Source organism: Onychomys torridus, chromosome 22 (genome assembly GCF_903995425.1).
Source record: "Onychomys torridus chromosome 22, mOncTor1.1, whole genome shotgun sequence".
Taxonomy (NCBI): domain Eukaryota; kingdom Metazoa; phylum Chordata; class Mammalia; order Rodentia; family Cricetidae; genus Onychomys; species Onychomys torridus.
The window spans coordinates 3,938,436-3,964,590 of NC_050464.1; the positions used below are offsets into that span (position 1 = coordinate 3,938,436).

Sequence of the window (26,155 nt, forward strand, 5' to 3'; positions counted from 1 at the left end):
GCTGTTTTGTTCTCCAGACAAAAACCCCAAAGTCCCTCCCGCCTGTGACATTGGCACACTCTAGCTCCAGCCTTTCCGGAGAAGACTCCCCAAACTAGCCACCCACTTTCCTTGTCTGCCTGCTGCTGCCCATGCCACCCAATGACTAATGTCTTCTGTTTCATTTTTTTCTCATGATGCCGCAGAGGGGACCTAGAACCTTGCTCGTTTAAAGGAAGCACCCTAGCCTATCGTGGAGCTACATCCCCAGCTCATCCTACAGTGGGTTGTTTTGGTTTAGGGTGGTTTTGCCGATTTGCTTGCTTGTGTTTCTGAAACACCGCCATGTAGTGCAGGATGGCCTCAAGCTCACTGTGTAGCTGAGGCTAACCTTCAACTCCTAATCTGCCTGACTCTACCTCTCACATGTGAGGGTTACAGGAGTATACCACCACACTCAGCTCTCCAGTAGGTTTAGTTATTTATTCTTTTATATGTATGTATGTGTTTTGTTTTGTTTTGTTAATGTATGAGTGTTTCCAGAAAAGGCCATGGGATCTCCTGGAACCGGAGTTACAGGCAGTTGTGAACTACCTGATATGGGTATTGAGAACTGAACCCAGGCCCTCTGGAAGGGCAACAGGTGCTCTTAACTGCTGGGCCATCCCACCAGCCCTCTCCAGTGGTTTTTGAGCAGTGGAGAACACAACAAACCCTGAATGTTTATGATGCCTGGGGGCAGGTGAGGCAGGATCTGGGCCCTGACCATTTCTCTCTTCTGCTGATTACTGCACACTAGCCACAAGTCATGTCCCTTCTCCCCTCCTCCTCTTTTTCAGACTTATTTATTTTATGTTTATGAGTGGCTGCCTGAATGTGTGCACATGCACCATGTGCGTGCCTGGCGCCCACAAAGGTCAGAAGAAGGCATTGGCCTCCCCTGTGTTGCTGATGGTTGGGAGCCACCTGGGTGCTGGGAACCGAACCTGGGTTCTCTGCAAGAACAACAGGCGCTCTTAAGCACTGAGCCATCTTGTGTCTTACACTGGTGCATTCCTGGCCCAAGGGTCTACACATCGACTACTCACTCTGCTTAGCACGCTCTTTCCACCTCTTGTAGGGCTGCTTCCTTCCTGCAGTTCTCTGCTCAGTGGTCACCTCCCAGAAGAGCCGTCTGCAACAGCCTCCTCTGTCCCTCCTTCCCATTGACCCCCAGACAGTCTGCCTGCTCCACAGGCTTTATTGTAAACTTGGATGTGAAGCCTCTAAGCAAGGATGTGACTTGTCCACCTGTTGTGGGCTCATTAGTAGCTAAAAGCCACTGGTACATAAAAGAGGCTTTCATATGAATGAACAAATTACTTTTGAAAAAAGTCTATTTTTGAAAAGGGGCAGGGGAATGCTCAGTGGCCAAGTGTTTGTGTAAATCTCTGGGTTTAATTGGGAAGGGAGACAGAGAAAACACTAATAAAACAATGTGTAGGGATATGAGGGCTGGTGTTTATCTATCATCTGTCTATCATCTATCTATCTATCTATCTATCTATCTATCTATCTATCTATCTATCTATCTATCACCTCATTGTACGTATTCACGTGTGGTCAGGACAAGCCCTCAGTACAAGTTCACGTCCACCTCTTGTCTCCTACCCTCCTTTCACCCTTAACCCCTGACAGTCCTTCAGACTGCAGCTCAAGGGTCACCTCTTCCCCATGCAGACTTCCTGAGATACTTGCATTCTTGTTGGCTGTCTATTCCCCAGACTCAGACTGACCGGAGATTAATACCAAGTACTTGGTGTCGATGTCTGTGTCTCAAAGCTTTTCAGGGGTTCTGGAAATTCATGGGAGAACTTCCATCACCCTAGTCTGTGTAGTACTGAATATTAAGTACTTACATCTACTGAGCATTCACTACCATGATACACATGGACTGAGTGGGAACTGCTTTCATTTTATATCAAGACTGAGGAAAATAAAACACAGATGGAGAGAGTAATTTGCCTACAGTGCTAAGGTTGGGATTCAAGCACAGCTAGCCCAAACTCTCCATGCTGTACCACGTGACAAAGGACCCTAGTCCACAAATGTGCTGTGGGTTAAGCTGCTCATTTTTGGTCATATAATCTAATACTAGGTCTCCATTTTCTCTGTGTGAGGGGACAGGACAGCACCTTCTGAGTGTTTGGAAGCATCAAGCTGTGGGTGCTGAGGAGTTTAGCTCACGGCAGGTGTGGGGCAGATTCTGGTTAGACCAGCTGGGAGTGGGAGAATGACCCGCTCTGGGGTGAAGGGGAGCTCAGAACATCTTCTGGGAGCCTAGGATAGGAAGGCACCGGGCTTCCTGCAGGCTGTTTGTGTTTGTCCTCCAGACCTGCTAATCTAAACATCTCTCGCTCCCCAGGAATTATTTTAGGACCGGGAAACGGCACGCTGTTTATTGAAAGAGTCACAGAAGAGGATGAAGGTGTCTATAGGTGCAGGGCGGCCAACCAGAAGGGAGCCGTGGAAAGCTCAGCCTACCTCACTGTGCAAGGTAAACAGCTGGCAGATCCGACACCTGTTTCCCTGTTGGCTTAACCTCCCACCTCCTGGTCTCCTCCGGCAGCCCAATGGGTCCTTTCCTACTGCTTTCTCTGTTCTGGACACTGCAGGCACCGGTTGGCTGTCCTCGGGAGCCCCAAGCCAGCATTCTCAGCAGGGGAAGCACTTCCGGGAAGAAGGGAGCCTGGTGTGCTCCTGACACTGCGGGCAATGTGACTCACAATACCCCCAAGGGGTCCACATCTGTGAGAAATAAGGCCGGGAAGAAAGGAAATGGGGGGGGGGGCACACATAGAAATTGTTCATCCCCACCCCACCCCCTTTTCTGAGTCCTAGAAATTAGACATGAGTTACTTTTTCCTCAGCTGGTTTTTAACATGAGGAGACACAAAAAAAAATTCTCAGACGCAACACATACAGAATGGCTCATACCTCAGAGACTGCCCTAGTCGCTTCCTGGGCCCCCAGACAGTTTGTCGCAAAGCAAAGCATAAAGTAGCTGGGTCCTGCTCTGACTACAGCCATGTGGCTTCCGTTTGGAAGACAGTCTCAACCCAGGCTTCAGTTTTCCCATGCTAAGCACCATCCCAACCCTGGAGTCTACAGCCTCAGAGCATTGCACATGCGCACCTCTTAGAGCTCAACATTGATGGCATCCTGAGATTCGACGTGAGAAGATGGGATTTGTTCAGTAGCCATTCCCCAGTGCTCAGCAGTGTATATGAGAGCATGTGGGTGCTTTTGGGGACAAGCCAAGAAGGAAGAAAGACTGAAACTACCCTACCACAAATCCTTACTTCCAAAACGAGGGCTGTATTCCCTAAACAGCCTGAGGAATGGTCAGTCTTGTGTCTCCCAAATCCTCCTTGTTTTACAATAGTCTTCCAACTCTGCCACACATAAAGAGAAACTAAGCAAGCATCTCACTTGAACAGCCCCTTTCTCGAATGTCTGCTCCTCTGTCTCTGGTGTGGGCCTCAGGTATCACCAGTGCAGCCCCTTCAGCTGGCCAGGGAAAAGCAGAAAACAGGAGGCGCCCCTCAGCCTCACTTGAGTTAGGAAGCCCCCAGAGGCAGGAAGCAGTAACTTGACTCTCAATCAGGCAGGGACAGCCCTGTTGAAGAAAGTTCCCTTTCTTCTGAGACTCACCTCAGCCCACCACATGCCTGCTTCGCCTTGCTGAGGACCTGTTCTCTAGTGGCAATATGGTCAGCTGGGGCTGGAAGAGACACCCTGATGTGAAGCAGGAGTGTGCATGCCAGTTGTAAATCTCCCCTCTTTTGCCAGGATAGCCTGGACTTCTCAGGAGCCAGGTCACTTGGCCTTGTGCTTACAGCATCTGTGACCCCAGCATTCACCGGTGACAGCTCTCCAAAGCCTCACCGATGGTGAGGTTTGGGGGATGCAGGTGTCAGCTCCATATAAGGATAGAATTTGAAACAGAGAGGAGTTTGCGAGTTGGCAGTACATGCATCTCAGAGAAGCCCACACATATGAGTTAGGTCCAGTTTCTTGAAGTACTCTGGGCTCCCTGAATTAATGTGGCCACATGATGCTGCTCAGAGGTTATCTGCAGCTCACTCGATAATTAAAATCGTACTCTCGCCCTTGAACTTGTGACTCATGTCACTGAGGGGCACTGAAGCATCTCTGAGCTTCAGACGTGGTTTCCTGGTGTACTCCTATCTTGTCCAGTTGAGTTAGGAAATCTGGGCACATGGGTTGTGTCTGTGGCTATGTTTAACAGATTTTAAAGAGGTTCAGGAATCCATCAGGAAGGAAACGGTCTGCTCATTTTATTTCCTTTAAAAAAGGAGTCTTATACTCAGAGATAAAACAATGTGTTATTTTTGTATCTGAAAAGGATAAATGGACTGTGGAGTCAAAGTGGCTTCTTTAAATAATCCCAGTTTTGTTTGGTTTGGACTGGACCTTGAGCACAAGTGGAGCCCCCACCCCACCCCCCGGGAAAGGTGTCCAGTGTCAAGACCACAGTTAAAGTGTCAGCAATCAAGATCATTTCTGAAATGAACATATTTGGCGCATTTGTATCCAAAGACTTAACTAAGCTCTGACGCTTCTCCCCGAGGCTGATGACTAGGCTCCGTGGAAGAACTTGTCTTACAACAGACTTGGGCATCACTGTCCATGAACGGTATTCATAATGACATAGAGCAGAGCAGCTCAGAGAATGATTACCATTAGAAGCGTCTGCTGGAGATAACTGGATGGCTTGAAAGAAGACACAAAGACGTCCCAGCTAGATGCTGGCACGGCATCCCAGATACAGATTGCAAACATGAGCCACAGCAGCCGCACATTCACATCTGCTCGAGAAAAGACCCACGCAGTGAGGAGCCTGTGCCACAGTCCCTAATCAGATCCCGAGGTTTAAGAATAAAAACAGCTCAAAACAAACCTAGCATGTATCTCTGTGTTCTACACTGTGGTCAGCGTCTCCCCCGGGCCAGGTCCTTTGACATGCAGCCTGCCCTCTACCCCACACCTGTCCTCCTGAATGCTAAACTAACTTGGCCCTTCATGTTTCTATGTTTCTCCTCTCACAGATGCTGGCAATTTTCAGGGGTGTCCCAAGTAACAAACCATGCTCAGAATAGATGAATTACCTCTTCCTAATTGCATATGGGAGCTTAAGGGCCCTAAATATACACACTTTTTTTTTTTTAAAGTTTCAACTCCAAACTATAGGATAAACCTCACCTTAGCAGAGAATTTTTAAAATGGTACTAAAGTTCAGTTAGGGTGAATTAAGAGCTTTGTAGATAGTTCTTGAAGCAAAATAATTAGACTTCAAACATAGCTATCTCGTTTCTTCCCATGAAGACTGGGCTAACAAGAATCTACACAGGGTATCCCAGACATAGATGGTAGCTTCATTAACTGGTGTTAGGCCCTGGAAAGACTTGGGCCTGTCAGTTATACCTGGTCTTACCAAGCACACGATACACTGTGTTAAGCAAGCATACATACACTAGTCTACTCGATTTTTTTTATTATTATTATGTGTATGGGTGTTTCATCTACATGTACAAATGTACATCATATGACTGCAATGTTTGCAGAGGCCAGAAGAGGGCATCAGAGACCCTGGAATTGGAGGTGCAGAGGGTTGTGAGTCAACAAGTAGGTGCTGGGAATCGAACCCAGGTCCTCTAGAAGAGCAGCCAGTGTTCTTAACTACTGAACCATCTTTCCATCCCCATGCCCCACTCTTTGCTTAAATTTTGCAGCAATCCTGTGAGAAAGTCTGGTTGTTGAAAATAAGAACTTAGTAAGACCCACAGAGAGGTCAAATAACATCCCAGGGCCAGTGGGCTAGGCTTAAATGAGGGAGCTAAGAACCAGGAATGCTTGTGTTCCTCTCTGCTGCTGCAGCTCCTGTCACGTGGCGGGTGGGAGCCGTCTCAGCAGCAGGGTGTCTCTGTTTCAGGAGCTGAGTCACTTGTGTGTGTGTTGGGGGGGGGGGGTGTCTCCTCTGTTCCTAGTATTTCCGCTCCTGCTGTACAAAGTGGGAGTGTGAACCGCGGTTGATTTTCCAGGGCTATTACAGGATGAAGAGACTGTGTCATATAAAATCTGAGTGTTAGCTATTTTTAGGGTTGGTTCATGTGGTCCTCTTCTACAGCAGAGCTTTCAGCCTTACATATGTGAGTCACCCAGATGGTTTCCCAAACCACAGCATTCCTGTTTGCCTTGAGGAAGAGCTTGTCGTGATAAAAAATGAATTACCAAGAAAAATGTTACAAATTGCAATTTTAATTGTTTGTTTTTTAATTACTCTCAAAAAGGTAGTTCACATTTAATTCAAATACAGTAGATCTACATATCACAATCCCAAAGGAAAGATCCAAATTGGTCTCTACAGATTCTTACAAAGCATCAAAAACCGTTACAAAGATCCTCGGGCCAGTTGTACTATTCCAGTAAGTGACAGGGAAGCCACATTAAACCTGAGGCAGATGATGGCACCTGTGTTCAGCTTGTTAGAATGTGGCCTAATCTTTCCTCATACATATGGGTCTTTATTGACTTTCTCTGGGCCTGAGGTAAAAACACAAAAGGAACATATTTCTGTGACATTATTTGTGACTTCAAAACAACAGTAAACGCTAGTTCACCTAACCCACACTGTGGGGTCAGGTAGAGCCTTATGAGAAGGTGGTTACTCTAAAAGATGCCAGACAACTGTGCTAAAATCTGGTTTGTTTTAGGCAGAAAAGGCAAGCTTTGGTGCATGGAGTGTGCCTGACAGAAAAGAAGCAAACCAAACCAAACCCAACTGTCTCGCACTTGAGGTCCAAAAAGTGATGAGGGAAAATAAAATTCTACTTACTTATTCTTATTTTACTAAACATATGCGTGTGCTCTTTGTACTGTGTGTGCCTGGTGCCCGAGGAGGCCAGAAGAGGGTGTTGGATCCCCTGGAACTGGAGTCGCAGATGATTGTGAGCTGTGCTGCTGCTGGGCATTGAACCCGGGTCCTCTGCAAGAGCAACAAGTGCTCTTAGCTGCTGAGCCATCGCTCCAGCCCACAAAACCATATTTAAAGGCTTAAAGGGGTTGAGAGAAGGGAGAGAGAGGGAGGAAAGTTTCAAACCATACTTAACAGCAGTTTGCACATTCACCTGTTATCTTCATTTTGTAAAAGAAACCGAGGCTTCAGTCTGCCACACAGCTGCTCACAGGCTCATACAAGGCATCTTCCCAATTCCTGACGGCACCCGCAGGTGTAGTTGAAAGTTTTCTCGGTCCTGCCTGGCCACGCAGTCTGAACCGATCTCTCCCGCCCGCTGTCCCGCAGCCACTTACAGAATAATCACTCAGAGGCTTAATTATTTACAAACTGTATAGCCTCTTGCTAGCTAGCTCTTATATCTTATTCTGTTACTCTATGTTTTGCCACGTATTCCATGGCTTTACCAGTCTGCTGGCATGTTGCTCCTTGGGCAGCAGGCTGGCATCTCTCTGCCTCTGCCTTTCTTCTATCTGTCTCTCTCTTGGATTTCCTGCCTGATGATAACCTGACTCGCCATAGGCCAATCATAGCAACACATATTCACAGTATACAGAAAGACATCCCACAGCACCCGGGGGCAGGGTAGGCTCTGGGGCCAAGTCTCTCTGGTGATTTCCTTCTTGGAACTCACCTGTTAGATTCTTTGAGCTAAGCTGCCTGAGGTGCTCCGCACAGAACCACATGTCAGGCCAGTGTGTGGACGCCTAGCTACTGCGAAAACATCTGAACCTTCTCTGAGGTTGGCCTCCCCAGCTAACGCCTACCCTGGTAACTGTCCTGCAAAGGTGTGCTGCCAGTTTGTGCAGCCCAGCCTGTGCACAAAGAGTAGCCATCGCCACTAGAAAGGATCAAGACACCATGCAATGAAGACAAGATATACCACCCCACAGAATCCAGACTAGCTGCTAAGTGGTACCCAGAGGGAGGACAGGAAGCCTGGGACGGCAACAACATTTGTCTGTGGGAGAGAGTGGGAATCGATAGCAAGGGGCACTGTTATCAGACACTCTTGGTCACGTTCTCATCAACATCCTGAGAAAAATCAGCCATGGACTGCATCCTTGTACACACATTTGATGGGAGTGATGTTCCTGAGACCATCGCTCACTCCTAATGCATATCAAGTCTCATCCACATTGCCCCTGGCCCTGAGCAACTACAGTACACAAAATAATCCCCTGTCATCAGCCAGTTGAAGCTGGTTTTACCCAGGCTACTGTGTAGAGAAAGCACCCAAGAGGTTCATCAGCCTGCCAGCCAAAACCTGTCCTGGCAGCTCTTTAGGAGAGAGAGACAGAGCTATCAGATGAGACCGTAGATGCTACGGTGTGCGTGGTAAAGATGAACACTAGACTGCAGTGAGAACTATTGTGAGCGCCTGATGAACATCCTCCTTGAAGGTATTCTAGTGAGTTGGTCCTTAAATGCGCGTTTACACACAGAGAGTCGCTTTGGCAGGACTCTGCTTGAGTAAGGACTATGGAATTAGACTTGGGGGCCAGCTTCCTGCCACTGGGAATGTGGGAACCTTTCCCCAGACAGAGAGGGCCACTCGCTTCACATTCCATTCGAGGTGTGCAAAGCCCTGTGAAGACAGCTCCCTCAGCAACTGTGGCCCTCGGAGGCCACTGCAGGCTGCCTTCGGCAGGTTCCAGTCTTACCACAGAACTTATTTGCAGCATAAGCAAGTGTGTGTGTGTGTGTGTGTGTGTGTGTGTGTGTGTGTGTGTGTGTGTGTGTTCAGTTGAAGAAATCCATACTCACAGGAACTTTGACTTACAACTTTCCCACTCTGAGGATGTATAGTGAGATTGAAGGACAGAAGAAGATATAAGATCTAAGCAGTTAAAATTTTAAATTAATTTTTAAAGTTGGGAGCGGGGCTGGAGAGACGGCTCAGCAGTTAAGCGCACTGGCTGCTCTGGCAGAGGACCTGGTTTGGTTCCCAGCATCCACATGCACATGGTGGCTCACAACCATCTGTAACTCCAGTTTCAGAGGATCCAGTGCCCTCTTCTGGCCTCCACAGATGCTGGTACATATGCATACATGCAGGCAAAACACACATGACATAAAATAAAAGTAAACCAGTCTTTAAAAAAAAAAAAAAAAGGCAGTTTTAGGCACAGAAGCCAGGGCCTTATCGTGCAAAGCACATGCCTCCACTGAGCTATCCTGCCAGCTCACCATTTGAATTTCATCCTGACAGTCATAGAGGGCACACAATGGCACCCACTGAGACAGACAAATGACAGGATTGAATCTATGGCCTGGAAAGGAGTAGAGGAGACTGGAGACAGGCAAGGCTGAGTAGATGAGAACTGAAGAGGTCCCCTAGGCAGTAATAATGGGGTGAGAGAGACGGTAACACCTTCACAAGCAGAAAGAAGTGGAGCGGGTAGGACCAAGAACATTCCCTCTCTGAAGTGATTAACGGGCTCTGCTGAAGGCTCAGAAGACATGAGGGGATCAGCTGGGTTAAAACCACAGCCCCACCACTCACAGGCAAGAGGCTTCATCTCTCAGCACCCTCAGCTTCCTCGTTCAAGAATGGGAAAAATGCTGCTGAGGGTTGGCCGGAGTCTTGGTCTTTAGAAGAGTCCCCAGAACAGAAGGCTCTCAGCCAGCTCTGTCACTCACAGGTTTCCAGAGTGCACACTTGCCGTAAGCCAGTGCAGGACAGCTTTGTGTGCAGCCTTGCCCTCAGGGCATTCATCACACAAATGCTCAGAGCCTGTGATGCTCGGGTCGCACCCTGTGCCTCCTATCATACTGCCGTCTACACTGTCCCAATGGCATATGGGCTCACGTAGCTATGCGCATGTGCATGGGCTACGTGATCACGCAGTGTGAACGGATTACGTAGGATGTAAGGCCCTGGGATGACTGAGCATCTTGGCTGGCTACTGGACAGAGCATGTACAGTCATGTAGTCGAGGGAGCAGTGGCTAGGAATTCTAACGGTTATAGTGGCACACGCCTATAATAACCTCAACTTTGAGAGGTGGAGGCAGGAAGGTCACAGTCATCCTTAGTGATGTACATGAGTTCAAGGCTCGTTCGGGAGACATGTGTGAGAGACCCTGTTTCAATGGATAAAAAATAAAGTCAGGCCTGCGTCCTCGTGTTTGCTGTGAGAGAGCTGGTTTGGCTCACTGGAATTCTTGAGTGTTCCGACTCTCCAGCACCTACCATTGCTGTAGCAGAACGTAGTTGAACTCCGACAAAGAACCCCACAGTGGGGTATGGGTGTTTGAGGCCGCGATACTGCCATCATGTATCCATGGGGTGGGTGTGAACACACCACACTAAGTGACCAGCGACTGATCAGCAGACCCTCCCATCATGCCTAGGAAGAACGAGCCTCAGCCAGCCTCAGCCTAACTTCCTCTGTCAAATCAACTCCGGGACTTGCCCACTGGAATCTTTAGGAGCGAACCCTGCTCAGCCCAGTGGGCTCTTCCCTTAGGAGTGTAAGCTGCTCGCTTCAGGGGGCATCGCTTGACTGCTCTGGTCTCTCTCTGGGAGGACACTGCTCAGTTTTGCACTCTTAACCTCGAATGGATGTGACTGGGTCTCCTCCTCCCTCTCAGCCGCCGCTGCTGAGGTCAGAGCCCCAGACACAGGGGATGGGACTGGGGTCATTCAGAGTGGCTGCCCCAGGAGAGGCAGGCGGGCAGTCGTGACGGTCCTTGAGTTTTATTTTTATTTTCAATGTCAGCTTTGAAGAATTTTGTGAGTCCCAAAGGGGCCCTTTTATGTCTTATTTTTTTTCTTTAGAATTTCCTCTAAAACCAATTAGGGAGGTTTAACATATTCCATATTTAGCAATTTAATGATCTTTCCCCCCACCCCCACCCCCGCCTTAATTTCCCTCCATCTTTACTTTCTCCTCTGATGTTTAATTAAGCATTTCTGAGAACACCATTTACAAACAGCAGGATTTCTAGAAAGTCCTCTAGGCGTGAGTTCACAGCGTGCCTTAGAAAATAAGACTTGTGCTCTGGCAGTTGCCCAGCTGGAGTGAGCGGAGGCACCGCATCCGAGGGGTTCCCTGTGTTAGCATCTTCGTGATTTTCCTCTCCCTAGGATCCTCAGACAAGTCAAACCTGGAGCTGATCACTCTGACGTGCACCTGTGTGGCTGCGACTCTCTTCTGGCTCCTTTTAACGCTCTTCATCCGGAAACTGAAACGGGTAAGGATGTAAAAGATCACTAGGGCATGCAACTCCCCCACCCCGCTCCATGTGAGCATGTCCATCCACGTCATCCTTGTCTGGTCTCACTTAGGCAGCCATATTGTTGAGCCATCAATAACTAGAGCTACTATCTCGGGGGCCTCGCCCCTAAACTGTGGGCCACTAGGGAGTGCAGAGAGAAGGAGAATTAGCCTCTTCCAGGGATGACAGCCTAGTTACCCATTACCCAACGGTCAGTCCTGGAATCATATACAGAAAAGCAACACTAAACAGAGTCAGCAGGTCATACTTCTCAGGGAGTTCAAGGCCAGCCTGGCCCAACAAAGTGAGTTCCAGGACAGCCAGGGAGACACAGAGAGACCCTGTCTCAATGCCCCTCCCCGTAGAGAAAGGAAAGGAAATCAAAGGAAGACCCACATCTGACCTGGCTCTGCTCTATTTCCCATGAGCCTGTGTGGCATAGAGCGTGAGCCCCTGTGCCAGGCCCTCTGGGGACCTGGGAGAGCAGCTGCTACTGTGTACGGTCTGGAAGGAGACTGATTGGACTCCAGCACAAGGCCAAAAGTCACACTGAAACTCTGCATTAGGTGTAAGGGATAGCAGAGCAAACCTGGACATGGTGGTACATGCCTGCAATCCCAGCACTCAGGAGGCAGAGGCAGGGAGGTTGCAAGTTTGAGGCCAGCCTGAACAACTTAATGAGACCCTGTTTCTGAAAAGGGAAGGGAGGGGAGGGGAGGGAAGGAAGGGGAAGGGATGGCATGGCTAACCAAAGTGTGTAAGAGGGGTGTAGAGTGTGGAGGAAAGGGTGTTAGAGGGAGCAGGGGCCTCTAGCACACTGCACAAGGAGCTGCTAAGTCCAGCTGGGCAGGGCCTTGGAGGAGGCAACGCTGAGAAGCGGGTCTGCTCGCTGAAGGCTTCGGTGAGGGCAGAGGAGGAGTGTTAATCGAAAGTGAGGTGTGGTAAGAAGAAGCTGCTACTCCAGTTAGGGGAGCGGGTGGGGCGTGTCTTTTCTGGTCTTGAAGCCTCACCTTGAAGACCAGATCCAGCAAGCGTCGACCCCCAAGCATTAGGAAAGGGAGTAAGTGGTGTAAAGAAGAAGCTTGTGACCAGCTAGAGGGCTCAGAGTGGAGAGATCTTTAGGAGGGAGTATCAACAGGGCTTCAGGAAGGCTGGGCTTCAGCTTTTCCTTTCGTTTTGTTTTGTTTTTGAGACAGGGTTTCACTATGTAGCACTGTGAACTCACTACATAGACCAGGCTGGCCTCGAACTCACAGAGATCCTCCTGCCTCTGCCTTCCCAGTGCTGGGATTAAAGGCGTGCGCCACCACCACCCAATCATTTCTGCATTTTTCTAGAGATTCCCCTTCATGGTTATCCCAGGTCTTGTGAGAAACACCTTGTACAAGGTCTCCGTTCATCCTATCAAAATGTCAAAGAGGGAGATGTATTATTATTCCCATTTGAATGAGGGAAACTGAGGTTCCCTGAGGTGAAGACATGGGTCCAAATGTCACTACAGGAGTCTAGTTTTGAGCACAGGCTGTCTGACCTCTGACTGATATTCAAAATCTTAAGGCACACATGCTTGGTAGTTGGAACTGGGAGAGGTGGCTGGCAGCAGCCTTCCATGTCCATAAAGGACATCAGGCTTTTGGTGCATGGAATCTCTGGTTTTGAGACCTAACGAGGCCACTGCTTTAGAAGCAAACAATAGTTTTGATATTTTTGTCTTTTTTATTTTTTTCCCCTGGAGCTAATGACCGAACCCAGGGCCTTGTGCTTGCTAGGCAAGTGCTCTACCACTGAGCTAAATCCCCAACCTCAAACAATAGTTTTCAAAGACAGAATACATCTTGTGGGGGAATACTTGCAAAAAAGCAAGCTTGCTGAATCTGCTGTGGAGGTACAGAGCTGGAGTGGCCCAAGGGATGGACGTGGAAGGAGAAAAGGAAGCTGATGGTAAACAGTGCTAAGGTAGACTCGGAAGAGTGTAACTGGAAGCAATGACCAGAAACGAACACTCTACCCTGCCCCCTTCTCCTCCCCTCGCTGAGCAACAGCCGTCTTACTCAGCAAGACCTTACGGGATAAGAATGGAAAGATCTAGAACAGATAGGTTTAAGAGGGCTCCGACACAGCCACGACTCCACAAGGTAGGAGTCGGTGGGAGGGAGCAAGAGGTCATCTAGAATTTGACTGGAGGAGGCAAAGGTGAATGAGGAGTCTAAATCCATGTCCGCGTGGTTTCTCTAACCACAGTGCTAACTCCTCACTGATAAAGAATGTATCTGATCTCCTCGTCCCCACCCGGGAGAGCCAGTGGTAGAACAATGACTAACGTGTACTGACGCTTGCCAGAAGCCAGGTCCTGTTCTAACAGGTTGGTCAATCATTTGATATCCATAGCAACCCTCTCAGACAAGTACAATTACAACCACCAACCATTTTGCAGATAAGCACAACTAGGTTTAGGCGAGTTAAGCAGCTTGCCCGGGAGGTCATTTGGCTGTGTACAAGTCAAAGCGTGGCTCAGATCCAAGCAGCTGTCCTCCCTGCCAAGCGCCAACCAAGTAGCTGCTCAGTGCTAGTGTCAACTAAAAGAATAAATATTTGTCAACTACTACTCTGCCAACACTCTTCCCTCACAGGTCTGTGTGGTGTTCACAGGAGCCACAGGGGACAAGCTCTTCCTTTGCCTGTTCTCTTGTCCCACTCCACATCCTTGACACCTCCCAGGACTACAGAAACCCAAGGTGTCCCCTGCTAGGTTCCAGCTGTCATATGCTTTTTAGTGGTTGCCTTGGTGATATTCAACGTGAAAGAGTTAGTTAGTCATCAAAATTATTCCAGCAGCTTCTTTCTTCCCTGAGCACCCAGCACCTGTAATAGCCTGACACCCATGGTGATGCTCCTTACCTTTTGACTTTTTACCCTTTTATTGGAGGCTGAGCAAACTTTCTGGCCTGAAGTGTTTGTCCCACATTCTAATGATAATTTTTGTAAGGAGAATGATTGCGAGCAAGTGATGGATGAGGTGAGTCGAGACTGCCTGGGGCAGGCTGAGGAAGGGCTGAGGATGAATGAAGTGGGTGTGAAGTGGGTGTATGGAAGGCAGTCTTCCCCTTCATGCTTCCTCTTGGCTAGGGGGAAAAAAACTGCCAAAGAGGAGGCCAGTCTCATTTCAATAAAGTTTATGTGACTTTGAGGCAAGGGTTGTATGGGAAACTCATCCTTTCTGTCCCACCCAAGTTTGCCCACAGAAACTCAGTCATCAGCCCTGGAAATGTGTACAATGCTTACTCTGACTTGTATTTCCAATAAGTCAAGTTCACAGCACACACCTGTCTTATGAATGTGACATCTGAGGAACTCAAGATGTGTCTGCATTTACTCCTCAGCCTTTGAAATTGCCAGCCTCTATTTCTAATGAACAGAAAGTACTTTGCAGGGCTGGAGAGATGGCTCAGTGGTAAAGAACGCTGGCTGCTCTGCCAGAGGACCTGGGTTCAGTTCCCAGCCCCATATCATGGCTCACAAACATCTGTAGCTGCAGTTCCAAAGGATCTGATGCCTTCCTCTGGCCGCCATGGTTACCAGTCAGGCATGGTGCACTCGCATACATTCAGACAAAACACTCAAGCATATAAAAATATATAAACCTCTTTAAAATGTGCAGAGCAGCCTTGGGAAGCTTTCAGTCATTGTTTAGAACTGTATTAAATGCTCTTCATTTGTTAAAGAAAAGCTCTCATATGACTGGTTCAGAACGTGATGCGCACGTAAGGCCAGTGGAGGTCTAGGGCACATTTATTTTTGATAAGATGCTGCTGTTACTGCAGAAATGGCGTGAGAGAAAAGTAAGGAGCTGTCCCCTGGAAATGGTACACTCCGGTGTGTGTCTCACTCACTGTTCTGTGGCTGTGAAGAGACACCATGACTAAGGCAATGTCTAAAAGAAAGAATTTAACTGGGGCCTGCGTTTCAGAGGGTGAGTCCATGATCATCATGGTGGTGAGCGTGGTGGGACTGGAGAGTAGCTGAGAGCACACGACCCACAAAGTTATGTGCAGAGTGGGGGGGGGAGGCAAATTGGACTTGGTCTGGGCTTGGCCTGGGCTTTCGAAACCTCAAAGTCCACCCCCAGTGACACACCTCCTCCCACAAAGCCACGCCTCCTAATCCTTCCTGAACAGTCCACCAACAGGGAACCAAATGTCAAGTATATGAGCTTGTGGAGGCCACGCACATCCAGACCACCACAGTGTGTGTACAGGAAGACTCTCTGCACTTGGCCAGAGTGCAAAGAATTGTAAACTGAAAAACTGGGGTTTTAAAGTTATTTGTTTTCTTCTGAGTGACTTTGGGGGTTCTCTCTATTCCTTAGTCTTCTTCTGAAGTAAAAACGGACTACCTGTCAATCATAATGGACCCAGATGAAGTCCCCCTGGATGAACAGTGTGAACGGCTGCCCTATGATGCCAGCAAGTGGGAGTTTGCACGGGAAAGACTTAAACTAGGTAAGGTATTTGGTTTGGCAGATTCACAAAGCCATCAGAACAACCTATTCCATGCAAAACACTTGTCTTGAGAAAAGCAACTTAAAGCTGAACTTCACTGTCTACCTCCATCTGCCCACCTTCCTGCTGGGGTCATGGACCAGAGGGACAGTGAGCTGTCGCTAAGACAACAGAACAAGGCAACACGAAGCGCCCTTGTGTTCATTCTGTAGTTACTAAGCTCTGGCACCCTGTGTCATTCAGTACTTACTAAGCTCTGGCACCCTGTGTCATTCAGTACTTACTAACACTTTCTCTGTGTAGTTTTGGTGCCTGTCCTGGATCTCACTCTGTAGACCAGACTGGCCTCGAACTCACAGAGATCCGCCTGCCTCTGCCTCCCAAGTGCTGGGATTAAAGGCATGCGCCACCACCACCTGGCAAGCCCAGGCACTCTTAACTAGCTAAAACTACTGGGGACTAAACATGTTGCCTACAACACAGTTCAGAAGAGTGAGGCTCAGTTAACTCAAGCTCTCTGTGCAGATTCACATGCTGTAAGATGTCCAGTGGTCTTCCAAGTGTGTTGTGGTCCACCTCTAGGGGATCACTGGGGTTTCACTTTTGAAAAGCAGGGATATATTTTCCAGGTACGGCAGATGTTGTAAACAGCAGGCCCCTGTGCTTACTTACCCCCGGTTCCTCTGGCTCAGACGTCACAATGCGTATTCATCTCCAGCTTTGGCACTACAAAACAATCAGAGCCTCAATTACCCCTGCCCAAAATGTTTGGAGCGTGGCTTCTGAAAGTTTTCCACTCGCTCCTGTGTATGCCAGAGTCATTAGTGGCTGGAACTAGGAAAACAGATTGTGAGCCCAGTGTTCTCAGAGCTTGTCACTCTCAGAGCAGGGGAGCTGGCTGTGCTGGCATTGCGACCCCCCCCTCTCTTCTCAGGCGAGCTCTACTGGGGTGGTGGTGTCAGAGTGTGAAACGGTTTTTCTTGCTTTTCTGTTAAGTCTTGAAATGATTCGGCTTACAGGGAGAGAAGGTATCAGTGTAGGTCCTGTTTGGCTTGGGTTGGGGGGAGTTTGGAAGTTACCTAAAAACTGGAGGGAGCCAGAAACAACTGGTTGGGGGGGGGGGGGGGGATGGGGGTGTCTACTGACTATGGAGCAGTTAAATGTAGGTAGTACACTGGATGGATTCTTTCTGCGAGGCTGGGTTTTAAAGAGGCTTGTTGAGCCCTCTGTGACCTTGGCAGGGAACACAGCATATTTTCCCCACAATCAGGAGCTGTTCTCAGGCCATGCTGCTTTCCAAACTCATTAGCTGGGATTAAACATGCGTCTTCTAGGACAGGATACATGAGAGCTCCCTGGCAACTCCTGACCCCTATCCCACCCCACTCCATGCCTTCATTCCTACTCACTTTAGTCCACAGCACATCCCCTAGGCTGTTCCCTCGACTCAAGAATTCCCTTGGGCTCAAGGGCTTCACACAATCGCATTTCATAAAATTTTCCTTGTTAGGTTTTCTTGGTGAGTGCCTCACTGTGTGGAGGGCCTCAGCTGTGATTTGGCTGCTGTCCATCTAAGGGTCTCTGATTGGTGAGAATGGGTGTTAAGCTTTTCAGCGCACAGTGTGGCCACAGGATGGGGAAGAGTGTTCCACTGATTAACGTGGGAGCCAGGAGGCCCCAGACTTCTTGCTTGGTTCTTGTTAGCCAAAAAAATGACAAAGTGATTTGAAATCATGGCTGGCAACTGAAAGTAACCAAGGTTGCATTTAAATTGGTGGAGAAGAAAAAACGAGGATTTGATAGGCAGTGTTACATTGGGGTAAAAAAAAAAAAAAAAATGTAAGAAATACACAGACCAAGGAGTGGTTTTAATGGCATCTACTCTCTCTGTTGGCTACAATGCCCAGCCTTGTAGGAGGCAAGTCAGAAGTTCCACTACTTGGCTGTTCAGTTAGAGCTTGGCTAGTCAGTAGAACTGCTAAAACTGGGAAGAAAAGAAAACTTCTTGGCTCCTTCACGATTTCTTACTAATCCTGGGAGAGAATGCACTGCCTACAATGTACAGGATACTGTCTGACATCGTAGTCTATTTCTATTAGCAAGTGATATACAGGGGAAGTTGTCGTGCATGGGAAAGCACACAGGGAGTCTGGAGCTGGGCCAATACAACAGCCAATAAGACCAGCTCTCTTGATTGCCAAAGAGGGGTGCCATTGGTTGGTTAGCTTTTGTGACAGAGGCCAGAGTAGCTGACAGAAACTTAGGAAGGGTTTCAGGAGGTCCCATCCATAGTGGCCTGGCCTTGTACTCAGCCTACCATCATGGTGGCAAAAGCCTGTGGGCATGGCTACCCATCACTTCACAGAAGACAGGAAGCAGAGACACAGGTAGACAAGGGCCATGGATAACACACCCCTAAGAAACCTCTACTAGTGACCTGCACCCTCCAGCCTAGCCTACCTCTTAAAGTTCCAAGAAGCCCCTCACCCCCACCCCAAACCACACCACAGCTCTGGATGAAGCCCTTACTCAACACTTAAATCTATGGAGGACGTTCATATTGAAAACATAATGGGGGCCAAGTTCATGCCCACCTCCTTCCTAGACGGGCTAGGCCTCTTCGAGGTCCTTCCATACTGCTGCGTTGTATGACAGTGACCCAACACATCTCTGAACTAGTTAGTGTGTGGCATTCCAGACAACACTGAAAATTCCAGGGAAAGAAACTATCAGGCTAGGTCAAGTTCAGTGTCAACTGGAACAGGGATCTGAAGCCAGACTCCAGTGTGCACGATGATTAAGAGCCTGCAACAGCTTCAAGTCATTTTATGGGTCTGTGACCATCCCGTGATCACCAGCTTGTACCCACTGATGGAGGCAGAGCCCCCAAACACTCTTAACACAGAATGCCTTGTGACAGCCCAGAAGGGAATGTGGGCACTGGAGAAAGACAGGAGTCTCTTTCTCTCTCTTTCTTGATGTATTATTTTTAAGCCATGAGGCCCCTAAGGAACTCTTCCCCACCTAACCTTGACACTTGGCACTTTGGGGAACCACTGGTTACTCTTGTTTTAACTGAAGAGTCCATTCTGGTTCAGATCATTTTCCCTGAAGACGGGGTGAGGGACTGTGTCTCTTCCCCTGTTGCTTGTTCTAGGAGGAATCAGGTTTAGCAGTTGCCAACAGTACATGTTTGGCTTTCGAAAACTATGTCATCTGGCTCACCCCCACTAAGCAGAGTATGTCCCAGGAGACAGTTCTTATGATGACGCTTGTCACTAAAACTGCCCAGATCCTAATTGGATGCCTCATGCAGGGCAACAGCCTTGGAGCTGTTGCAAGATTTAGACTTCAATGCCTCGTCATAAAGCTTACAAGAAATATATATATATATATATTCGTATCTCCATCCTTTGGGGGGAGGAAAGCTAATTAACTGAAGGCTCATTACCAGGGCAGTCTGAGGAAGGAGACTGGGATGGAAGAGAGAGTTAAATTAACCTTCAGACAGGTGGGATTTTCTTTTGACCAATGGTGTTCTGATAGTCCTATCCTTTCTGCCCTGCTCCACCCTGCCCCACCCTGTCCCACCCCTGAGGACACATCACCAGAAGAGCTGGAAAAAAGTTGACTTTCTTGGTTCACTCTTTGTTCAGCATACCAAATGGGGACAGTCGGTTTCTTATGGCTCTGTTTAGCTTCCTTATTGCGCAGTCGAGGACCCTAAGTAGAAAAGATGGCTGACGTATTCTGGGGATATTCTGCCTAAAGGGCCTCAGCCTCCTGATCCCCACTCCACAGGGCTCTCTAGTTCCTGTCCACCAAAGACCTAATAGGGCTCTCCATTCTGCTGTAACTGGACAGGACCTCCTTTATATCAGGCACTTGATAATTCAGACAGCGTCCTTCCCTCTCCAAGTCAAGTTGGCTCATTCAAGAGTGGAGAAAGCTGTGTATTATCAGTCACTCTATCAAAACATAATGGGCACCATAAAAGATACATTGCTTTCTTAGTGCTTTGGGCAATCATCTCTCTGGGGTTGAAGCAAATTACTACCTGTGTTTGATGGCTCATGTTGGGAAAACCACAGGGCTTGTAATGGTCTTAGAATCATATAACAACTACCGGGGAATGCTCTGATCCGCACGGAAGTCTGAGAAATGACCGAGTGTTTATTCTTAAGATATGAGGCATTGTTTGACCCAGAGCAGCCACCACGTCTCATCCTTTTTGTAGACAGCAGAGGAATGACCTTGGTGGCAAGAAGGAGGGTGTGGAGCATCTTTGTCATGAAACAGTAAAGAAAAACTTCCTGAGTTTGGTATTTTCCTCCCTTCTGCAAGACTCTATAGCAAGGGGAAATGGCCACTTTCCTTCTTTGAATGTTCTAGAAGCTTAGACTAGTATTGAAGGATGGGGCAGGGTTGGGGTGGGGGGCTCAGAGGCAGAGGAAGGGACACCAGAAATGCACTCACTTGGCCTCCTTTGGGGTCAGTCCATTGCAGAATCCCTTCAAAGATTCAGGCCTTGCATAACACATCCAATACGGCATTTCCTTCCTGGAAAAGACTCAGACTCACTGTGGGCTTCACAAACAAACTTCTTCTATTGTAGGCAAATCGCTCGGGAGAGGGGCCTTTGGGAAAGTGGTTCAGGCATCTGCATTCGGCATTAAGAAATCTCCCACCTGCCGGACTGTGGCTGTGAAGATGTTGAAAGGTAGGGATGCGCAAACGTACGCTGTGGTCTGACTTCCGGTGACCGTTTCATCTTTCTGCACTCTCTACATGTTGGGTGCAAGATTAACATCGCCTAGGAACAAACAAGTTATTTCTGCTCCAGCCAGGGCTTCTTTGTTCCAGGACTTTTAGAGTCAGCTAAAGCTTGGATAAACCTTGTCAAGAGAACAACCCAGAGCTGTCCATAGGAAAATGATCTGTCATCCTAAGGTCTTTCTATTCTCACGTCTCAGATGAGACCCCTAAGGGCTCATGTCTATTGTCATCATAGGTTCAGAAGGCTAGGGTCCTCATAGTCCACTGTGACTGTCAGGAAACAGCACACTTCACAAACCCCAAAGGCTCAGCCTGGGCTTGCCCTCACTATACAGAGAAACTAAAGAGCTAGAAAAAATTAGCTGATCAAAATTTCATTCTGTGATGCTGCCAAGCCCTGCCCAGAAAGCATCTCTTCTTTATAAAGAACAATTTTTTGAAAAAAAAAAAAAAAAAAGACATCCTGCCAAGTCCCTGGGGTGTTCCGAGGGCTAAGCACTTCCTGAACCCAGTCTAGGACATCAGGACTGACAGGAATCAGTGCTGCTTTCGGCTCAGGGCACCACTGCACCCCTTATTTAGTGGGGTTCACAGGAAAAGCTCTAAATCAGGGAGTGAACCGAGTCAGGTCTTTCTCCTATCTTCGTTTTGTGGTTACTACGTCTTCAAGTCAATTTCTTTATTATATGGTTCTATCTTTATTGTGCTTGTTTGTGTGCATGTATGAATGTGGAGGTCAGAGGATCATGTGGGTTCCAGGGATCAAACTCAGCTCATCAGGCTTGGCTGCAAGCATCTTTACCTAAGGCTGAGCCATCTTGCCAGCCATTACTGACTTCTCTGGCTACATATGTAGCCTCAGAGCACCAAATAACTTTAAGATTCCAATTACTGGAGAGCCTGGTTAAAAGTGGGGAAATATAGTCGGGCTTGGTGGCGCACGCCTTTAATCCCAGTACCTTGGAGGCAGAGGCAGGCGGATCTCTATGAGTTCTAGGACAGCCTGGTCTACACAAGGAGTTCCTAGACAGCCAGGGAAACACAGTGAGAAAAATAAAATGGGCCAGCTGGCCAGTGCTTTGTTTTTTTGTGACAGGATCTCTCTCTCTCTCTCTCCATATATGTCTAGACTTATTTAAATTATGTGTACATATGTGTGTTTGGGTATGTGCATCTGAGCACAGGTACCCCCAGAGAGCAGAGATATCAATTTCCCTGGATCTGGAGTTACAGACAGTTGTGAGCTGTCTGATGTGGGTACTTAGAACTGAACTCCGGAACTTTGGAAGAGCAGCAAGACCTCTTGTCTGCTGAGCCGTCTCTCCAGCCCTGGTCTCACTCTATTTTCCAGGCTAATCTCAAACACTGGGCTCACACAGTGCCCCCACCTCGGCCCCCAGAGTAGTTAGGATTGCAGATATGTACCACAACACCTGGCTGTATCCTGTGGTTCGATTTATGTATGCTCTTCCCTAATGGCAGAGATGAGCACACCCTTAGAAGTCTGAAGGTTCATCCACCATGTAGACCAGTTATATTCCACTGTCTCTGTGTCTGTCTCTATCTCCGACTTTCCAATGCAGAGGAGGGATCACCCATGCTAGGTAAGCACTCTCCCACTGAACTACATCCATCCTCCAACATCCCAGTGTGCCCAAGATGACAAAAGGGTGACAACTAATCACTCAAGGGAAGGTTTCGTTTTCCCAACAATCCCATCCTGGGTTCTATTATTAGTGCCACTTAAGACACCAGGAACTGAAACAGAGAGATTGAGTAACTTGTTCAAGGCCTGGTTTCCTGATAGGAGATGTGGGATTTAAACCTGGACAGTCTGGTTCTGGAGCCGCAGAGTTTGCCTCCAGTGTGTTCCTCACTGAGGTCGCCAGTGACTGGCCAACACTGTCACTTATTGTCTCCCGGACTTCCTCAGCCTGGGGAGGGGTCTGGCAAGGTGCCGCAGAGCACACCACCATGTTGGAATGAATGGTTTTTTTTCTTTAGAGTCAATGCTGCTTTAGAGACTGTGTGTCCTCCAGTCTTGGACCAGGTATTCTTGTGTGTGTGTGTGTGCGTGTGTGTGCATGTGTGTGTTTGTGCATATGTGTGTTTGTGCGTGTGTGTGCATGTGCGTGTGTGTGCATGTGCGTGTGTGTGCATGTGTGTGTTTGTGCATGTGTGTATTTGTGCATGTGTGTGTGTGTGTGTGTGTGTGTGTGTGTGTGTGTGTGTGGTTTGGGGATCAATCTTAGGGCCTGCCACCAGTCAGGCCACTTTCCTACCACTGAGCTTCATTCCCAATCCCTCAGATGTTCCTTTTATTACATGGCACAGTGTGATTTAGTGGGTCAGGTTTATTGAAGGGCTGGGGGACTCTTCGAGTGAGAGCAGTTGCTGCGAAAACATGAGGACCTAAGTTCCAATCCCCGGCATGCATGTAAAAAACATGCCAGAAGCTGCACGGACAGTCATGCAGTGGTGGTGTATGACTTTAATCTCAGCACTTGGGAGGCAGATTTCTGAGTCTGAGGCCAGCCTGGTCTACAGACTGAGTTCCAGGACAGCTGGGCTACACAGAGAAACCCTGTCTCAAAAACAAAACCAACCAGCCAAACAAAACCCACGGCCATGGCTTTGCACACCTGTAACCCTTGTGCTCTGGGGGGCAGAGACAAAAGGATCACTAGCACCTGCTGGTTGCCAGCCTGGCTCCAGGTTCAGGGAGAGACCTTGTCTTGAAAACTAAGAGGAGAAGCAATTGAGGAAGACGACAAAGCCTGTCAACGCCTGGGTTTCACACATGGGTAAGTTGTAGCTACATATGTTCATGCATATACACACAGAGCACTTGGGAGGCAGAGGCAGAAGGATCTCTGCTGTGGATATCGCTCTGTGTAAATAAAGTTTTGACTGGCAAGTGGCCAGACAGGAAGTATAGGCAGGACAAGAGAGTAGAGAATTCTGGGAAGTAGAAGGTTGGAGAGAGACACCGCCAGCTGCTGCCATGAGAAGCAACATATAAAGACACCAGTAAGCCACAAGCCACGTGACAAAGTATAGACTAACAGAAATGGGTTAATTTAAGATAGAAAAGGTAGATAACAAGCAGCCTGCCACGGCCATACAGTTTATAAGCAATGTAAGTTTCTGTGTGCTTTCTTGGTTGGGTCTGAGCAACTGTGGGACTGGCGGGTAAGAGAGATTTGTCCTGACTGTGGGTCAGGCAGAAAAACTCCAACTACAGATCTCTACAAGTTCGAGGCTAGCCTGGTCTACCTAGTGAGTTCCAGGACAGCCAGGGCTACATAGTGAGACTTATCTCAACTCTCATCTCCCAAAAAGAATTGTTTGCCAGGCTATATGGTAAAGTAACTGCTGCCACTGAAAACAGCTCCTCCTTTAGGGTGCTGTGCTGGCTAGTTTGTGTCAATGTAACATCAGCTAGAGCCACCTAAGAAGAAGAGTTTGAACTGAGGAGTTATCTCCACCACATAGGTTTCAGGGAGGCTTTGTTGCTGTTACCATCCCTAGGCAGGTGGGCCGGGCGGTGGTGGAGCATGCCTTTAATCCCAGCACTCAGGAGGCAGAGGCAGGTGGATCTCTGTGAGTTCAAGGCCAGCCTGGTCTCCAAAGCGAGTTCCAGGAAGGGCGCAAAGCTACACAGAGAAACCCTGTCTCAGAAAACAAAACAAAACAAAAAAACAAAAACAAAAAAACAAAAAAACAACAACAACAACAAAAAAGAAAGGCAGCTGAGCAAGCCTGGGGGAGTGAGCCAGTGAGCAGTGTCCCTCCACTGTCCTTGCTGGGTCCCGCTCTGACTTCCCTCAGTGATGGACTGGAATCAGGACCCAGGAGCCCCAGCCACAGAAGGACAAAGCCTTACCTTGTTGAGGAAGAAGAAGTCCCGCTTGCTCTTGAGGTAGTTGGACAGGTTTCCATATCTGCAGTACTCCACGATCACCATCAGGGGCCCTGCGGTCCCAACGACACATGCTCAACCATGCCAGGTCAGGCAGCCAAGTGACAGCTTCTAGTCAGCCCGAGAGACCTCAGACCAACCTGTTTTTATATGTGTAGGGCCTAAGAGTGTAACTGGGAGGCCATGAATCAAATACTCAATTCAGCCTCTGTAGCATAGAAACAGCCCTTGTTAATGTAACCAAGAACATGGCCCTGCTCCAATAAAGTTTTATGAACATAGACATTTAAATGTCATGCCACAAAATATTATTTTCTTTCTTTTTTTCCCCATCCTGACTATTTTATTCCGAGCACACAGGCTGTTTGCTCTCTACCCACTGCATTGAAGGTCTCAGGTGGTACCATGGATGCCTCCATTGTACCGTTCCCCAATAGCACAGGACTACTTCCAGGTCGAAGCAGGTATGACCCATGAAGCCTAGCAGCTCCTTACCAACAAACTCCTCAGGCCTGTGTGAGGACAGTACCAGGCAGGTACCTGCTGCGTCTTGGAGCCTCACCGAGGGTGGAGCTTGTCCCTCCTCCGGTAAAGTGGTTTTTCCGTTACTATCAGTACTTTCCTGGCTTTTGAATTCTGATAGCACCCCCTTGTCCCTCAGAGTCCCAGAAAGGAAGTTCTTCAAGAGCTGGGGTCTCCCCGCCAAAGAGCAGACCTGGCTGGGTCCAGCTGCTCAGTCTCAGGGGCCACATCTTACAGGTCCAGTGTTGAGGCAGACAGGTGTGGTCACTGGGGCAGATGCTCAAAGAAGGCTCGTTCAAGGTTGGAAGCTATGGGACCTTGCCTGGCTCACTAGGGCCTCCTTTGCTTACCCCTGTCTTCTGTGTTGGGAAACTGAAGACCTTTTGTGTACAACTCCTCAGCACCTTCATGACGTAACATCTGTTCACACCTACACTCAAGTACTAACCTTGCCGTAGAGGAAGAGAACTCAGTGAGGGCATGCTTGGGCCCAACGGTCCACAGCACAGCCCTGCTGCTGTTCCTGTCCCTGGCTAAGGCCTGTCCTCATGGCTGATCGGAAGGGAGGGGCCCTTCTGGTGGATTCCCATGTCACCTCCTCTTGAGATTTCACCAGTTGTGGTGGCAGCGAAGCTGCAGGGAGCCTGTAGCCTCTCAAACCAGTCCCACTCCCCCGAGTCATCCTAAGGGAACAAGGCGCCATTTGACCTAGACTCTGCAGAAGGAGAGCTACAAGGGAGTGACTTTCTTCCAAAGCAGGGGCGAGGGGAGGGGGCGCGTGAGTTGAGAGCTCCCCTCTAGCTTGTGCACAGCCCCCCTTTTCTCTTTACCTCCTTGCTTGGTGCAGGCTCCCAGGAGGTTCACCACATTCAGATGATGGCCGATGTGAGTCAAGATCTTGAGTTCCGTCATCAGGGCTTTGTACTCACTAGCTGTGGCCCCCTCTGTGAGAAGCAAGGAAGAGTCAGGTACTGGACAATGGGGCTGCTTCCGCCCTGAAGGCGGCATTCCTGCCCTCCTTGTTGGTCATTGCTCACCGGGGTGGCTTCATTAGCTTCCCCACATTCTGCAAAAGGCCAGACTGTTTTTCATCCTTCCTACCCTCCTGAGCCAACATCCTTTGCATTGTGGAGAGGCCGGCTGTGTTGGTGGGGTT

General features: G+C 48.6%; 1 protein-coding gene across 1 annotated transcript in view; it reads left to right on the forward strand.

The window, feature by feature from the left end:
- The window catches only part of Flt1 (fms related receptor tyrosine kinase 1), a 175,056-nt gene that overhangs the window by 110,731 nt on the left and 38,170 nt on the right, over positions 1–26,155 (forward strand). Inside the window, exons 15-19 of the mRNA XM_036172306.1 lie at positions 2,384–2,515; positions 11,150–11,256; positions 15,647–15,779; positions 20,395–20,499; positions 25,847–25,884. Of these exons, the coding sequence (XP_036028199.1) occupies positions 2,384–2,515; positions 11,150–11,256; positions 15,647–15,779; positions 20,395–20,499; positions 25,847–25,884 (515 nt within the window). The remainder of the gene's footprint in view (positions 1–2,383; positions 2,516–11,149; positions 11,257–15,646; positions 15,780–20,394; positions 20,500–25,846; positions 25,885–26,155) is intronic.